At 32.8% G+C, this 18,597-nt stretch overlaps 2 protein-coding genes across 2 annotated transcripts; one reads left to right on the top strand and one right to left on the bottom strand.

Moving 5' to 3' along the window:
- Positions 1–1,733: 1,733 nt before the first annotated feature.
- On the top strand, positions 1,734–5,528 carry LOC133694165 (probable protein phosphatase 2C 9). Its single transcript, XM_062115626.1, has 7 exons — positions 1,734–2,017; positions 2,289–2,392; positions 2,502–2,645; positions 3,307–3,546; positions 3,648–3,924; positions 4,847–5,001; positions 5,137–5,528. The coding sequence occupies exons 3-7, from the start codon at positions 2,607–2,609 to the stop codon at positions 5,275–5,277; spliced, it is 852 nt and encodes a 283-aa protein (XP_061971610.1). The 5' UTR covers positions 1,734–2,017; positions 2,289–2,392; positions 2,502–2,606; the 3' UTR covers positions 5,278–5,528.
- A 3,815-nt stretch (positions 5,529–9,343) lies between these two features.
- Positions 9,344–12,281, bottom strand: LOC133694167 (14-3-3 protein 7-like). The gene is made up of 7 exons (XM_062115627.1): positions 12,122–12,281; positions 11,037–11,343; positions 10,554–10,641; positions 10,316–10,425; positions 9,994–10,142; positions 9,838–9,872; positions 9,344–9,610 (listed from the first exon to the last, which is right to left on the bottom strand). The coding sequence occupies exons 1-7, from the start codon at positions 12,186–12,188 to the stop codon at positions 9,605–9,607; spliced, it is 762 nt and encodes a 253-aa protein (XP_061971611.1). The 5' UTR covers positions 12,189–12,281; the 3' UTR covers positions 9,344–9,604.
- Between the last annotated feature and the right edge of the window lie 6,316 nt (positions 12,282–18,597).

Genomic DNA, 18,597 nt, shown 5'->3' on the forward strand with positions numbered 1-18,597 from the left:
ATGCATCATGCATAGTCAATTAGGAAATCATAATATAATCACGCTTGGAAATAGTTAATCAGGCAATCGATTATGCAAATTAAAGTTCAATCAATTATTCAAGCCTTGATTTGGCAAACATTGGGACTGATACTCGTCTCAAATAATTCTCATAATCAAATCACTATCTCATCCTTTCAGTTCTACCACAGAACATAGATACTGTTGTTATCCCTCCTCAAAACCACCCAAGGTCTTAGACCCTTTGGGTTTGGCGTGCTAAGGAGTGCTGTGGATAATTCATTCAGTCAAATATCTACAAATACACATAAAATAATTACATGAAAATAATTTTGGGTTCAAGAAATTACTAAAATGCTCTGATCTAGGTGAAATTATCGTTTTGCCCCTGGTCAAATGGCAAAATTATAGGTTTGCCATCGCACTATTCATGCAGTATTTGGAGATATTTTAGTGTTGGTTTTGATGAGTTTTTGGTGTGTCGATAGGCTCCCAAAAAGGATATGGATCTCATTCGTCCACTAATAGTAGCTGTGTATCTCACAGCCACCCAAGGTGGGAGATCGACGACGATGAAGTTTGGTTTTTAAAAATAGTCATTTCCCTCTTTTTTATTGATTCTAATGATGTTAGTGATGAGGGCTAGTCAAGTTTTGATCAAGGGAGGCTAAAGCTTCTTTTTATGGTGGTCCCATAAAAAATAAGGGTTAAATGGTAGAGATAGGTGGTTGGAATCACCATCTCCAGCTGACATGAGTTTAGACGATTCAGATTGCTTTTAATTTGAACCAACGATCCAGATCAATCTGATTTGAAATTAATCTAATGGCTCTAATTTGTTGGGGGTTGTAATCATACATGGGAGAGCTTATATGAAATCTTTCTTATTCAATGATTAAGAGGGAAGAGGGTGCTTGGCAGTGTGGTAGCGGTTGCTTTTCAAATAACTTTTTGTGCCGAAATGCATGCCAATGATTTTTTTTTATTTTTAAAAAATTATTTTTGACATCAGCACATCAAAACGATTCAAAATGTACAAATTATATTAAATTTTAGCACAAAAAATTTAAAATTTTTGAAAAAACAAACCACGTTTCCAAACATGTTCTCAGATGTGCATGAGTTTGACTCAACAAGTTTGTCTCTGGTCAGGTATGGATGATCTTAGATGAAGCCTTTTTAATTCAACAACTGATATGTTTAGAAGTTTGATCCGAAGATTGGGATTGATTGGGTCTTTGATTTGGTAAGGGTGAGCTTATGCTATATTGTGGTGGAGAGGGGATTAGCGAATTGCAAAATGTTCTTTTTTTTACCAAACCTTTCCCAGAATAAGAGTAAATGGTGCACTGCCACTTTTGAGACAAATGAGATGTGATTAATCCATTCCATCCCACCGTGTCGACACATGAAGGTAATTATATATATATATATATATATATATATATATATATAAAGACCTGTTTGTTTGACCATCGAGAAGCAATTTTGGCTCCCGAAATCTATTTTAACCGAAATGACAGTTATGACCCTTGCAAATCATTTTATACCAATTTCAACACGCTATGTGAACGGCAGTTTTGACCAATTTGTACAGGAAACCCGATTTGACCGTAAAAGGGCAGGAAAAGAAATGAACAAAACCTATTAAAATGAATTTTACAATATAATATGTATACTCTAAGAAAAAGTCACACAGACCATCCATTCATGCGCCCCGAGAACTATTCTATTGTGTAGTGAAAAAACACCTCTGCAGTATTCGCCATAAGAGGTAGTGGCTGGCTACTGATTTCACAGAACGATTTAAAGTAAACACCCCTTCTTGAGTTCTTGTAATAACTCTTGTTTACTATCTGAGGACAAAGAAAAAGGAAATTCGATTTCTGGCCCATGAGTCTTTCTGCGCAGGAGCAGGAGGTGGTGTCCCATGTACAGCTACAAAACAGAGAGAGGAACAAAAACAAAACAGTATTAACAGGGCAAAGTCAACAAGCAAGAAGTCTCTGCTCCTGCGGTATATATTAGTCTTTTTTCTTTTCTTTATTGTACTATTATTTCTCTGCCCCCCCACCTCATTGCAAAAGACTCCCTTGGAGCGGTTAGAAAATCATCATATAGGCATCCTTCGATTCTCTCCTTCTCTCACGATCTTTTTTTATATATAATTATACTAGTAATTTCCTGTTATTTTTTTGTCCTTAGAAAAGGACTTTCGATTGTTCTCTCATCTCGCCTTCTCTTTGTTTTTTGCATCATTTCTCCATTCAATTGGGTGTGCAAACTAGTAAGTAGTACAAACAAGGAACAGCAAAAGAAACCAGACTTTCCTCACCAAACAGGAACCACAAGCTACACCCATTCCGAGCTTTTAATTGGGGATAGTTTAGAGGTAATTCGTTTGTTTTGAGTTGTTTCTTGGAAGGGGTTTTAGGTTTGTGTTTATAGGTTTTACATTTTAGTTTCATTTTTATGATCAAGTTTGGATTTTGATGGTGCAGATACTGGATTTGGGAGGTGGGTTTGGTTTGGAATCTTGAATATTGAAAGTGGATGGTGGGAATTTAACTGAACAAGTTGGAGGTCCTCTACATAGTTCTGTTTCTATGGATTGGTTATGCTGTTTTTTTCCTTCCTACTCTCAGGTAAAAAGAACATTTTTTTCCTAGTTTTTATTATTTTGGTATGTGTTTGTGATTCTTTAATTGTTCTATTCTTATTTCTATTCGACGCATAACCTTGTTTCATGATTAGGTTGTAAGAATGGGTGGTGGAACATGGAGCTATACGTGTGATAGGCTATTTCTAAGGGGGAATTTTTCAGTTTTCGTATCAGTTTGGGATTTAATTGTGGATATACATTGGATAACCCATGGCTGGAAATTTTTGGTTACACAGATATACTTTTGGTTTCCGTTCTGTCAAGTGTCAATGTTTACCTACTTGTTTTGTGAGTTCTTCGGGGATCTAGAATTTACATAGTAGGTGTAGCTACTCGCTAAACCGTTCTAAAAGATTAGATTTACTGATGAGTTTACAGTATTAAGGTCTTCTATGTAACCCAAGAAGAAAGCACAGTTGCAAGTTTCGCTATTGTTTTTCATTAATGTTATTGAGCAACTTTCTATGCTTCAATTGCTTGGTAGTGTAGAATTATATTTCTCATGTATTGCTTCATTTAGTCCCATTCTTGCCTGCCTCCTAATCTGAGTACTTAAAGTAAATTAAAACTCAATTTTGCTTGCTTTCGTATTTCTCTTCGTCTTCTAATCATGTGACTTAGACTGTGATTATTGTTACTTGTAGCTTGTGGGTGGGCGATCATCATCTACCTCCGGTAAGGGAAAGAATCAAGAGGGTTTGATCAAGTATGGTTTCAGCCTAGTAAAAGGGAAAGCTAATCATCCAATGGAGGATTATCATGTTGCCAAGTTTGTGCAGATTCAAGAGCGTGAATTAGGGCTTTTTGCTATTTATGATGGCCACTTGGGAGACAGTGTGCCTGCATACTTACAGAAACATTTGTTTTCCAATATCCTGAAGGAGGTTTAGCATTGCTTCCAAACATTTTATTGATGGCCAAACATTTTGGTCTGCTTAAATAACTTCAGAATGCTTTCTAACACTTTATTATTTGATCCTTCTAGGAAGAGTTTTGGGTTGATCCCAACCGATCTATCTCAAAAGCCTATGAGAGGACTGACCAGGCAATTCTCTCTAATAGTTCTGACTTGGGGCGAGGAGGATCTACAGCTGTGACTGCTATCTTGATAAATAGTAAAAGACTATGGGTAGCTAATGTTGGAGATTCAAGAGCAGTTCTTTCAAGAGGAGGCCAGGCAAGGCAAATGACCACAGATCATGAACCCAACACTGAACGAGGCAGCATAGAGAACAAAGGTGGCTTTGTCTCAAACATGCCAGGTCTTTTTCACAGTAGCCATTATTAGTAATCTCTCTGTTTGAATATCTGCTCTTCTGAATTTAATATACACCAATGGCTTTCTGAGGAAATTATTGGTTGTTATTCTAATCTTTTTAGTGGGGAGCTGCTTCTAATTTTTTAACGCATAGTTTTAAGGCTTATGATTTATTCATGTGAAGCTAGAATTTCAAAGAATAAGACTAATTTTGAGTTTCTGAATATGCTCATTTGTCAGCTTTTTGAAATTCTCAAGCAAGTGAACCAATATCTTCCGAACCCAAATAAGAAGTCATAACAATGAATGGTCTACTTAAATTGAATTTATGCAGCATTCAGGCAGTAATAGACAATTTAGAGTTCAGTGGCTTCCAGTTAACTTTGATCTGCATCAGAGCAATCTTTGAAAATAAAAAATAAGTATTCTCTAGAAGAGAGGATCTGTGGCACTCCCCCCCTGATCATCGCCTGGATTCATTTTGGATGAGTGAATGCATACATATTTGTTCATCATTCAAAGAATCTAATTTCAGTTTGCTTGTTATGTGGTGTTCTGCAGGTGAGGTGGTGTTGAAGCTTTCATGCATATCGTTCAAATTGTTTTGCTTTTGGGTGTTCAAATCCATTCTGCATTTAAGAGCACTGAACGCTTCCTTCTATTATGAGATCTTCTTTTTTTCTTTTTTCTTTTTCCTGTAATTTCCTACCCTACTTAGGCTTCCATGACCAAAGTCTTTTAAGGCACTTTGATACCTATGACATTAAGTGATTAGCTAAGGATTTCCATTTCTATGGGAACAGAAAATGTCATCAGAATATGAAGTATTTCCCTCTCTTTGCAAATGTTTTCTCAGCCAAGCAAACACTCTGTTCTATACCAATAACAATACTGTCGATCTCACTTCCTTTTGAACTTCTTTCCAGGAGATGTCCCTAGAGTTAATGGGCAGCTGGCAGTTTCTCGTGCTTTTGGGGACAAGAGCCTTAAATCACATCTGCGTTCTGATCCTGACATACAAGAAATCGACATAGATAACAACACAGAAGTTCTTGTACTCGCTAGTGATGGTCTTTGGAAGGTGAGTCATTTCATACTAACTTTGTTTTCCATGTCGAGTCAGTGCTAACCACCTGGGCTGGCTAAAGAATCTGCAATGTGCTTGCCTTAGAAAGAAGTCCATAAAATCTATTTTTTTCCATGTGAATATACACAGGTTATGTCAAATCAAGAGGCTGTTGATATTGCAAGGAGGATTAAAGACCCCATGAAAGCAGCTAAGCAGCTGACAACAGAGGCATTAAAAAGAGAAAGTAAAGATGACATATCATGTGTTGTTGTTAGATTTAGGGGGTAGAACCCTTTGCAAGATCATTGTTATCCAGGTGCCAGTATTACGTATTATAAGAAGAATTTCTTTACAGGGGTTGCCAATTGGTGAAAATACATACTTGGTTGGGGTAGTACTCAGGATCTCCAGTAGTTTGGAGTTTGCTGAAGGGAAGAGAAGATTAGAAAGGATCCCCCATTGTAAAATTATTTTATTGATGTTGTGGTGTTTGATATTGTTTGGTTTCTTTATGGAAGTGGATCAGAACATCTGATGTATATTGTGTTCTAAGCTGCCTAGAAGACCATTTTATCTTTGTTTTGATGAAGAAAGTGGTTTTGATTGCGATTGCAAGAACTTCACGGATCAATTCAGTGAACTTTAGCTACCAAGACCATCCCTGCGTCTGCCTTTGTTGTGAGCTCTTCAGAGGTTCATATTTTTTTTGAGTCTGATACGGCAGATCTTCCATCCGAAGTTCAATATTGATATCCGCTCATGTTTTAGGCTAAACTGCCGCTAAAGCTTAAGCTTAACCTGCCTGGTTTTTTAGTTTCTTTCGGGGTCTGCACTATTTGCTTTCGGAGCTGTCTTGGCTCCCAAGTCTTAATCAGGCTTCTTAAGTCGATGTTAGAGGAATTTATTTATTTAATTTTTTTTTTTTTTGAAGTTTGAATAGTGTAGTGACGCGGTTTTGACTGCATTGTGTCCTTACGTTGTTTGGAAATACACTATGTTTTTGGTTTGTGAATGCTTGTACTGCTATCCTTTTTGAATTAAAATGATTATAAAGCACATGATTTATTATAAGATTTTATTAGCTAAATTAGTAAAATTAATTTTAATATTGAACTGTTTTATTATTTTAATATAATGTTTATATTTGTTTTTTTTATTATTTAAAAGTTAAATAAGAATCTTCGTATTTATATAATTGGTAATATATATATATATATATATATATATATATATATATATGAAAAATCAATTTTCACTCCTTAAAGTTAAACAATAAAATTTAAAGTTACTTATTTGAAGTTTTTTTTGACGTTTTTACTTTCTGATGTATGGTACCGTAAGCTAGTATATACTCTTAGTGTTAGTAGTTTATACTTTATAGTATACAATTAAAAATGACATTAATACAATTAATTCATGACAACAACCACCTTTGACGCTGCCATTCCCTCGCTGCTCTAAAAACCAGAAGAATGCTTGGTCTCTTATCAGTGTATGGGCCAGAGCCCAACTTCGCTATGGAATTCTAGAAAAACCCTGCAGCTTAGCCCAGACCCAGCTGGCAAGTGGAGGCGATATTAGGGTTTAGTCATTCTCGCAGCCACCCTCGCTATATATATACGCACCCACGCCATCGAAGAAAGAAGCCTCCAGTCCATATGGAGCTTCCACTTCTGCAATTTTCATCCCTCTGCTCTCCCTCCTCCCCTCTTGATTCTTGCGATAGTAATGGTAGAGTTCTTGGTGTTATTGATTTCTTTTTTTAAAAAAAGAAAGAACAAGGTTTCGAGTAATAAGATTTGCCTCTCCTTTCAGCTGCAAGGGCCAAGATCTATTTCGGATCAATTTCTTGACGGCTTTGTTCTAGAGGCATACATAAACTATTCGATCCAGAGTCTTGGGGTTTGTCAGATTATTATTTGCTCTTGAGGGGGCATTGTTTTTTTCTCTGGCACCCATTTCTCTGGTACATTTCTCGAGAGTTTTCTATCAAAAGAAAACTTTATTTTTTTTAAAAAATCGAGTAAACATAATTTTTCAAAATAATTATTTTAAATTTCATTTTTAATAGAAGAAAACAAATTTCATTTTTAGGGAAAAGAAAGGGGGCTCAAACAAACAATTATACTATTTTAGATCTCATTTTTAATAAAATAAAATTTTATTATTGCTAAAGATCAATTATTTATTTTTGAAGTTTTAATGTTCATTACTTTGTGAAAAAGACTAATTTTAATAAACTCATGATTTTAACAGATCAGTTATGTATATGTGTATTTTTAAGCAAGGTCTAATATACTCAAAAGAATATTCACCCGAAAATCTCTGCGATGACCGATCTAAGTTGTAGGCTAGGAGGAAAATAAAGAGGAAAAACTGAGTGCCAAAATAGTCACAAAATTCTGTAGAATTTCTATCCAAAAATGTCTAGAAAAATCAACTAGAAGCATTCTCCAGCCCTCTTTTACGGAGTATTTGGAACAGAACTAATTCTATTAATTACTGAGTTAATTATTATTATTATTACCAGCTTTGATTGTCATGAAATAGAATTAAATCATATAATTTTAGCTTTAAATATGATATTTTTTAATTGAAAGAATTATTTAGGTTTGAAGAGAGTTTTGAAAGTAAACTTAATAGAATCTATTATTATTCATGGGCTGGAATGGATTGGAAAAAATAATTTTTTTATAATTTAAATAATTATAAATTTAAATTCAAGCCTAGAATAACTTGGCAAAAAATAATATTTGGCAGCCCAAAGCCTAAGAAGTTATTTTACAATAGGTTTGAAATTCGACCCGACTTGACAGGCCGATCTGGAATCTAGCTAATCTAATACTGGAACCGGGTTAGGTTAATAAAAAAATAAAAAATCATGACCCAGTGTGACCTGACTGACTAGACGTGTTGACTCTGAGATCCAGTTGACCCGGTAAAATCCATTCTAAAACCTAATTGCAAGTTGATTTTTGTTTTTTTTTATTAAAATAATGTTGTTTGTTTTAAATTTTTTAAAAAATAAAGATTGATACGATTGACTCGATTAAAATCCAGAACCTAGATCTTAAACCATCTAAATAGAAATTGACACGACTGACCCGGTCAAAATCCAAAACCTAGATATTAAACCAGGCGAGTTTGAAAACTAAATTTAATTCCAAGTCTGGCTTAAGGTCTAAGTTTCACTTTGCTGAGATGCTCTTCTCTAATATTGTGCAACTCCTAAATTCAATAGAAGAATTTAAAAATTTAAAAATTTAAAAAAAAAATAGTTATATTTCTCATTAATAAAAATAATTTTTTATTATAAATAATTTTTTATATTTCACTCGGTAGATATTAAAATTATATTGCATTGTAGCTAACACCTCATTCATCATAATAAGTAGAAAGTAGAAACTAATAATTTCCAAGTTGGATAAAAATATTTTGTAACTTACTTCTTTAAATGTTTTAAGATAATTTCCAAGTAAACAAACAACCGATCAGAATGATACAAGATTCTAGCTTTCACAGCGCTAGTAATATCTTCGACAACCATCACCGGACTTGGGGTCCAAATGAATTCCATGCGAATATTCATCGCTTGATCTAATTCTGTAGCATCTACCAGTCTCACGGCCAAATCAATAACTTCCAAATGTTAGCTATTCCCACCAAACTGTCAACCATGCGTAGCTGTTCATCTCTGAATTTTAAGAACAAACCACACAATCCTTTACTCATCACTGCGTTTTCTCCGGTATCTTTTAATGATCAGATGGCCCGGTTAAAATGGTTTACGGTTAAGAGTAAAAATAAAATTTGGTCACCTGAGCAGGCAATGTGTGGAGAATATGTAGAATAGAAGAGAGATTTGATTCGAGATGTTCCTAAAGACCGGAAGCTCACAAACATTCCAAAGATTACACAGGTTTGGTCATTCTTTTCAAAAATGTTTAGTCTTGATTTCCACAAATGAATCGGCCATTTAATTATCTCATCACGCATTCTCGTGTGTACTTTAATAATCTCTCTTCATTTGCCCGACTACTTTGCTTCACAATATCAACGCATGTGCTCGAAGGCTCATTTCATGCTTTCAGTGAAAACATATGAATCTTACAATACACTTTCACGCAACCAAGTCTCAACAGCAAACTAATCATTTACAGGCCATCACAACGTCACACTTCAGAAGGTTTCAGATGCATTAGATCCCCTGCATCAATCAGTTTATCCATGGCGAAATGAATGACAAACCAGGAAATGAACTGATTCCAATAATCTGAAGCACTACCAGTGAGCAAGCAGGACAAAAGTGCGCAAGAGATGTACAAGTCTGAAAGGTAAAAATGCCACAACCAAATGCGTGAAAACGAATCTGTTGATTTGCAATGGCAATTTAAGGGGCGTTAAAGCTATAGATTTTTAACGCAGACCACAATCATCCAAGTAGAGTGTTCTAAGAGAAAAAGAAGACACAACGAAGGGTCTTAAAACATTTGTTCAGCAAATAGATACATGCCAATGGTCCACCATTCCCTGTACTACTACTGAGAGTCATTCTGGCATGTTCCTCCCTTCTTCAGCTAACCCAATCTTAAAGAATTGCTCTCCACAATCCCGGCTAATTCTGCAAAATTAATTCTCATTAGCAGTAAATGGAGAAAATAAGAAACATTAATAACAAGCCCCGGGTAAACATCAACATGCCAAAAGGCAATCCAATCAAATGATGAGTGCTTTACATGCTCTGTGTATGTATTTATCAAAGGTATGCAGGTGTGCCTGTATGAATGTGCAGGTGTGCAAGTTCGAATAACACCCACACACAGATTATAAAAGCTCAGTTTTGCTTACCACTGCCTTAGGTTCATCAGCTGCAGATTGCTCACCTGCCAAATTAAATAGCACCTTCATTAGTCAATGGCCATTTACAATCGAAGTTCTTGACTTCTTAGTCCAGTTATTAAACTCATATTACTTCCATTATCAAGTTACAACTTCGAATATCACCTCCTTCCTCTGGCAGATCTGAGGTCCATAAAGTGAGATTGTCCCTAAGTAGCTGCATGATAAGGGTACTGTCCTTGTAGGAGTCCTCATTGAGGCTATCAAGTTCTGCTATAGCATCATCAAATGCTTGTTTAGCCAGGCGGCAGGCCCTGCATGATACAGATGTAGTTTAAAAATAAGATGCATTATTCAGAGCTTACAGCAAAAGCACTATCTGAAGTCCTCAAGTTCAACAAAATGGGTGTGTGCATGATGTATTTACAACAACAAAAAATATTGAATGTGTTTCAGCATGTTAAGCGAGAAAGAGACGCATGTTAACCTTTCGGGGGAGTTCAAAATCTCATAGTAGAAAACGGAGAAGTTTAGAGCCAGGCCAAGTCTAATTGGATGAGTTGGAAGCAAATCTGAGATCGCAGTAGAGGTTGCTGCCTGCAGCACAAAAGAACGACATTAGTACTTTGATTAAATTATCTATCAGCTTCATAATTAAAAAGTTAAAGTGACAGAAGAGAGAATAAAAGAAACTCTGGGAGAAAAAGATGATTAACAAATACTACCTCATAAGCCTTGAGGGACTGATCCGCAGCTTCTTTACGTTCATCAGCACCTTTAAACTCAGCCAAATAACGATAATAGTCTCCCTTCCTGCCTCAAAAGAAAACAAAAAAAGAAAAAAAAAGAAAAGATCCAACATAAGCAATAGAATCAATTAAAGGAAGTTTGAGCATTGCAAGCTACTATACAAACACAGATATGATAGTTAATAGAAAAGGAGGTTATATAACCTGTGGAATGAATAAAATGAATTCAACACATATAAATTCATAAACAAGAGAATTCTTGTCGTTTACCTATTCTTGCTCTATATATAAGAATTTGGTTGCATGGATCCATAAGAAATAAACCTAATCTGTAGAGCCTTTTGTCTATCATTCAGGAGTTTATAAGGCATCAACAACCTTATTTTGTTAGCCATCTTGAGATTATTTGCCCCACCTTTCAAAATAACTCAACAGTAAGGATAGTGCAATAAATCTTACATCTTATAGTAAAAGACAGTAGATTCCCCAGTTGAAGAGGATGGGATGAGATGCTGATCAATGACTGATAATATATCATTGCAGATCTTTGCAAGCTCATCTTCAACACTCTGCATGTACTCCTTTATTCTTTTCACATTCTGTTCATTCCCCTTGGCCTCCTCCTTCTGTTCAATGGAAGAAAGTATTCTCCACGATGCCCTTCTAGCACCAATGACGTTCTTGTAACCCACGGACACCAGATTCCTCTCCTCCACTGTCAATTCCACATCCAACTTTGCAACTTTCTTCATTGCTTCTACCATCTCTGCAGCAATTGGTTTTTAATGTCATGTTTTCATATTCAATATAATTTACCTACATTTTGTTTTTAAGAAAAAAGAAAGGGAAAGGAACAACAGCAATTCAACTGAATAAATTAGGCCAAATGGAAGTGAAATAAAACTAATAGAATCAAAATTAGAAACCTTCTGTATCAAATATTAAGAATGGGAAAAGAACACAGTTGTCTCATTTTAATTGCTATGTGAACCACAACAATCATCCATAAAAAATCTTCAATTATTACACTCCTCTCTCAATTTAGCACAACAGAAGAGTGCGTACTCATTCATCAATGGGTTGCTTAGAAAAGCTTAGCGTTATTCAAATCCTCGAATATCAAAAAAAAAAAAAAATGTTATTTCCCTCTCTTTTTTTTAACCCATACACAACCTACATACCGAAAAGAGTGAGCGGTCATGGGAACACAGTACTACCAAATCGAAATGCTAAAAAACAATTAACAGATTTAATTCTATTAAAAGTCCAGAAAATCCTTTATGGTCATTCTTATTTCTAAGCAACTATAATAATGTAGTAATTAGGGTTCTAACAAGCAAGCGTATCAGTCAATACAGCCATCAAATCAGCGTATTAAAACACAAATCCACCCTTGTAATCATCCACTAAATCATAGGGAAAAATGAGAACATAGAGCAGCAGCAGGAATTAAGCGTGATAAATTAACAAGATAAAAGGAAAATGAAAGCAAGAAAGAAATAAAGAGTCGCAGCTTGTGGAACTCGATTGAACAAAGCACATACCATCATATCTCTCAGCTTGCTCTGCAAGTCTCGCCAAGTAGACCTGTTGTTCTCTCTCCCTCTCCATGCTTTCTATCTGTCTCGTTCTCGCTCTCTGTCTGATTTGTTTTTGCTATTGCGGTTTTTGGTTGCCTGGGTAACTGTTATGATGAGATTTGTTGGTACCTACTTTTCTAATGAGCCGTTGGATTCGACTTTTAAGTTGTGTTTGGAATTGTGACGGTGGTGATAATTTAAAGTATTTTTTATATAAAAATATATTAAAATAAAATTATTTTATTTTTTAAAAATTATTTTTAATATTAATATATTAAAAATATTTAATAATATAAAAAAATTATTTTAAATAAAAAATTTAAAATTTTAAAAAATATAATTTACAGTGCATTTTTAAATACACTAAAAATAATTACAGTTAGTTAAGATTAAGTTTTGAAGGGTTCGGAAATTAAATCATGGCCGTTTGGGTTGGGTTTTGGGAGTAACCCACGCCAGGGGTATTTGGTATTTGTATTTTTTTAAAATAATTTTTTAAATTTTTTTATTTTTAATAATGTGAATTAAGATAATTAAAAAATACTAAAACAAACCATTAAGTTAATATTTTTTAAAAATAAATAAATTTTTAAAAAGCATAAAAAAACAATATCGTGCCCTCCTTGAACCTTTTAGCATTTAACCCTCCACCCTATTTCGGTTCAAGTGAAAGACTTTTTAACCCTTTCGTTCAAGTCAGGCAAGAAAGTCTTTTAATTTGATTAAGATCGCCAATTGACTAGTCTTTCACTAATTAAACCTGAACACGGACGAATCCATTCTAAAATTTATCACATGTTATCATCCCATACCTCTCTCTCCCTCTCTCTCCCTCTCTCTCTCTCTCTACCGTAAAAATTTGGTCAAATTAATTCTTCTATTAATAAATTAGGTTTTACTAATAAAATCAAGTATAATAAATTATTAAACCTAATCAAATGATTATTTATGCTTTATTTTAATAAAGCGTAAAATGAAGGGCTACTCTTTATTAATACTTTATTTTTTTAGTTAATGTAATCTAATAATAGTTACTTATAATTTATTTTATTTGTTAATGTAACCTAATAATAGTTAAATTATTTATTTTATTAGTTAAGTCTAATTTATTGTAGAAGTGTTAATTTGATTTAAATTTATATAATATAATAATATATGATGATTTTTAAAATGAAAACATATTCATATTTAATTGAATAATTGAAAATACAACAAGGTAATAGTGATTTTGGCAAGCTGACTATTTAATTTGATTAAATTTAATAAGCTTGGTTAATTTAATAATATAATAAAAAAAATATTAATAAAAAATAAAACAAACAAAAAATAGTAATAATTAACTATAAAAAATAAGCTTCAGCATCATACTCGGTAAAATAAGAAAGAAAAGCTTGTTGAATACTCATCATCGCTCCGACGTGGACATGGCTCCATCACCAAAAAGAACCCGTCAAGACAGTTCTAACGACGCTACAAAAGGTTGTATGATGACACCAAAAGAGGTCGCATGCGATGTTAAAGAAACGACCAAAAAAACAAGCCAAATAAAATATCATGAAGTGAACATCTCATGTTTATATTTAATCAATTAATTTAATTTAATTCAAAAACTAAAATTAACGAAGAATGATAAATAAAAAGACCCGAGCTAACCCAACTCATTTTCAAAATCAGTGAAAATTCTATAAAAAAACAAATAAAAAATAACAGAGCTTAATCTCTAATTAAATAAATGTTGAAGGATGAAACTAAAAAAAACGTAAGCTTAAAAAGGAAAGGAAAAAAAAAAGCAAACCCAAGAGAACCTCCTAAACCTGTTTTAATCTCCCAAACTTGTAACATGTGAAATCCTAGACTCGAACTCAATTAAAAAGCTTAATTTCTAACTAATTTAATGTAGAATGATAAAACTGAAAAAAAAATATCAATTAAAAAAATAAAGTCAAAAAAAACAGTCAAAAGAACGAGAATCAAATCAATAGGAAACAAAAACTTGAGAATAAAATCATAAAAAAATTATCTCATATAAATTAAATATTTATCAATTGAATGGAGACTAAATCTGACATATGAAAAATCGGAGGATAAAATTGAAAAAAAATCAAAATTTTAAAATTATTTCAAATAATAATCAAAAGAACATTGACCAAATTTGAAGGAAAAACAAATTGAATGGCTACTTTAAAAATTTAGAGGGTCAAACATGGAAATCGAGAAGAAAAAAAAAAGATCATTTGCACCAAACTAGTGGTTAGTAAGCCACAAGTATCACCTAGGTATGAAGGGGTCGTCAAGATAATTCTAACACTGCCTCGAAAGCCACCTTGTGGTGGTCGATTGTCTTTTCATGCGTCGCTCGAATGGCACAGCCAAAACCCATATGTTGACGTATGAAATGCACCTGTTAAAAAATAATATTTATATTTATTAAATTACTAATTTGATGCTTATTCAACTTGATTTTAACAAAAAAAAAAATAGGATGAAATACAAAAAAAAGCCCATGGGCATGAGTTAAAGAAAATTTTCTTTTAAGGACAATTTAATCATTTGATTGTGTTTTAAAAAGTGAAAGTACAAAAAAATCCTTTAGACCTAAATTTAAAGAAGGTTTGCTTTTAAGAGTAATTTAATCATTTCATCGTGCTTTAAAATGTTATGAGGTCGATTTATCCCTATCAATTTGTTAATGACTAATAGACCCCCGAGAAAAGATCTTATTATCTTTAATAACTAGTTCATTGGTTTTTTTTATTAGAGAAAGACTGAACCCTACTGGTGTTTTTCTAATTAATGATCATTATGGTTCCTTTTTGCTTCTAGATTTTTTTCTAATTCTTTTGTTTCTTTTAATGAGAAATGTCATGTTGTATTTTTTTGTTTTTTTCTTAATTGATGACAACATCATTTTTTTTCATTCAATAATATATTTTTCTCTAATTATTTTCACATTTATTTTTAAAGCCTAACACAAATGATGAGGGGTGTGGAAATGACTAAACCAAATGTTTTTAAACGAGAAAGACAATAAATTTATTGGAAAATTACCTTGACTTTTCTATAATTTAGTCTTTTTTTTCACTTTGCCTTTATTCTTTCAAAAATTAAAATTTATATCTTTAGTCAACATAGTTTTAAAATTTAGAAAAAAAAAATGAATCCATCCTTATATATAATATACTACAAAATCCTATGGAGATGAATGAAACAAAATTATCTCTAACACAACCAATAAAACTTGAATAAAAATTCAATAGCCTCTTAACAAATATATCAATCTTTCAACTTTCAATTAACAGAGATATAAACACAAATTCAATCAAAATCTTTCAACTTTTAGTAGATTTAATACTTTATACATGTACATATTTATTTTTGTGTTTACATCTAGAGTTTTATTTGTGATTTTTCCAAATATTAGGGGAGTTTTGATTTGTGAATGATGTTGAAGTTTGATGAGACGAAGTTTTGTGGTGATATGGATTTCTTTTATACTCCCTTTATGGAAGGAGATATGATTGCTCCTCAAGATGAACCAAAGATTACTGCAAAGGCTGTGAGGAGAGATACACACACAATAATGAAAGTGTGGTAGAAGATAGATCTTTAATTTTTAGTTTTTGGCAGAGGAAAAGGTATAGGAAGAAACAAAAGTAATCCATTTAATATCACGTCATGTCCCTTCAATTTCATCATTTACATTACATACTTTTTTGTTAAGAAAATGAAAATGAAACCCCAAACATAATGTCAATATAAAACTTTAACCAAATAAACTCAAGATAAAAAAGGAAAGTAAAAAAATTCTCACGATCTTATTTTCTTTTCATAAATGTTTTATCCTTTAAAATCATGAATGAATCATTCATGGACAATAAGCAACATTAGTTATGCCAACTACTATCCATGATGGGTTTATAGGATAAGTTAAGAAAAAATTAAGAAAAAGAAAGACATGGCTCTAACTTCATACTTCCTTATATTACTACCAAATGGGGAAAAAAAATCTTATGGTTGTCAAGCTCAAGGTAATGAGATGAGACATCAAGTTAAGACAAAACAAAAACAAGGATCTTGTATTAGAATTGTATTTCTAAATTGATATATTAGTATTGGGACAAAAAAGGGCAACATCATGTAATATACAAGATTAGAAATATTTGTTTTCCTAAAATAAAGGTAGAGATAAAAAAAAAAACAAAGATTCAGGTAGTCTTCTGGTTGGTCTGTTAAATGGTGAAGGATAGAGAATGATGCATTACCTCTTCCTAATTTGTTTTCACATATGAATTTAGGTGAACCACTACCTTTAATCCATTGGATATTTCATTGTAGATGAGGGAGATGGTGGGTGTGAGGTAGTCATGATGGCTAGACAATGGTTGTCGACAATAAAGAAATAGAAAAGGGAGAAGAGGTGGTGGCTAGGATATTAGAGAAATGAGTTTCACAAGTTAGTTTTATTTTTTTTTACTTTATAGAAATTTTGTAATTTTATAGAAATTTTGTAATTTTATATTTTAAGCACTGCAAGGCTCTTTAGTCATTAATTAGGATATAATAGTTACCATGTAAATAATTCAACTTTTTTGTTGACTTTTTTTTTTGAAATGTAAAGTGTTATAAATATATAAACAGTTGACTTTTTTTAAAAAAAAAAATAAAAGGTGCTATAAATATATAAACACTAGGATGTAAACTATAATTTCTAAAAGAATTGAAAAAAAGTGAAAATAATGATTAAAATATATGAGTGTTAAGGTAATTTTTCTAAATTTATTTCTTACCTTATTGTTGGGTAGGGATTTCATTCTAATAATTTTGGTGTCTTAACTCAAGTAATCATTATGTCAAGCTTTTATCAACCAAATCTGATTTTAGTTTTCTTGGATTTTTTTTTTTATATATGGGGGTTCTAGGGTTCTTGGCCTCTAGGTTTGCATCACACTTAGGACTTGATAAAATTTTATTTTATGGTCTTTGGAGTTCATGCTCAATGTATCCAGTTTGAGAACACTCTTTATGATAAGAGGAACTCTTATATAAGGTTGGAGTACAATCGTTCTCTTACCTACTTTTCTTCACATTATTTTGTTTTATTCCTTCAAGAAATTAAAGTTGTCTACATGTATTCGGTGGTGCATGTAATAAAGCAAATTGTTGTGTCATTTGTTAAGGGAGTGTGATAAAAGTTCAAAATTGTTCTAATATGGCTAGAGCAACTTGAGCGAGAACTTTTATTTATAGACTATTTGAAGGGATTGATGCACCTACAGTGGGGAGGTCAGTTACTCTCTTGTGTCTTGAAATTTTTAAGTCGTTGGCTATAGAAAAGAACTTTTAGTGATAATGATGTATGAAAAGAGAATGAACTAGTCTTTATTTGTTTTCCATAACCAGCACCACTAACGAAGTAAGAAAAAACTTCAAAGAAAACAATAACATAGAAAAGTGTGATGTATGAAAAGAGAATGAACTAGCCTTTATTTGTTTTCCATAGCTAGCATGAAGTAAGAAAAAACTTTAAAGAAAACAATAACATAGGAAAGTGTATGGTGTGATTGTTACGTGTGTTATTCTATCGTGGCTCGTATGTTCTTACTTGGTGACTTAAGGTATTTATATACCTCAGTCACACAAAAATATCTTGTACAAAATAGAGTTGCAAATATATATCATGTAGAAGTAATTATAGAAAATAATTACCTTTATCATAGAGGTTGTCTCGCGTCCCCTGCGCGGTGTTCGATGGCATTTTCATTCGTTTGCTTATTCTTGGAAGTCGCCACCTAATATTCAATTTAGGGTTACTAGGAAACCCAAATGTACTAGTCTTTGTTAAAGATTCACAGGTGAGGAACTGATTGTGGCTAGGAAATGTATTATCACCCCTAGTGCACCCTATCTGATGTAAGCTGCTTCGTGATTTGATGTGATTTTAAAAAAAATTAACATATTAGCCAAATTCTTAAGGCTTTAATAAATTAGTTATTAAATCCCAAAATATATGTAGAAACATTTTCTTGTATTTTCACGGGAAATACAACATAATTTTATTTACACCCAAGATATTTGACTGTATGCATGGTTGTTAAAATCGCGATTCAAGTCGTAAAATCGTACGTTTTTACGAGTTAATATAGACTTTACGTGCTAAATCGTTCATAAAAATCAGAAATGAGTAAAATCGGGTAAAAAACAGTTAAAATCGTTAAAATCGGGTGAAATCGTATAAAATCGCGATTTTACCACCGATTGAACGAGTTTGCCCGTAGGAGAACAAAATTCAGTGTAGCTGCCACGTGTCACCCGTCTATTGGCTTGAATATATCGAAGGCAATTTATTTAGTAACTGTGACTCACCGAATCAGTCTTCCGCCACACCAAAAAAAAAAGATTCTATCTAGCAACCCAACCCCGAGAAATATATATATATTAAT

The sequence above is a fragment of the Populus nigra genome, chromosome 5 (genome assembly GCF_951802175.1).
Source record: "Populus nigra chromosome 5, ddPopNigr1.1, whole genome shotgun sequence".
Taxonomy (NCBI): Eukaryota; Viridiplantae; Streptophyta; class Magnoliopsida; order Malpighiales; family Salicaceae; genus Populus; species Populus nigra.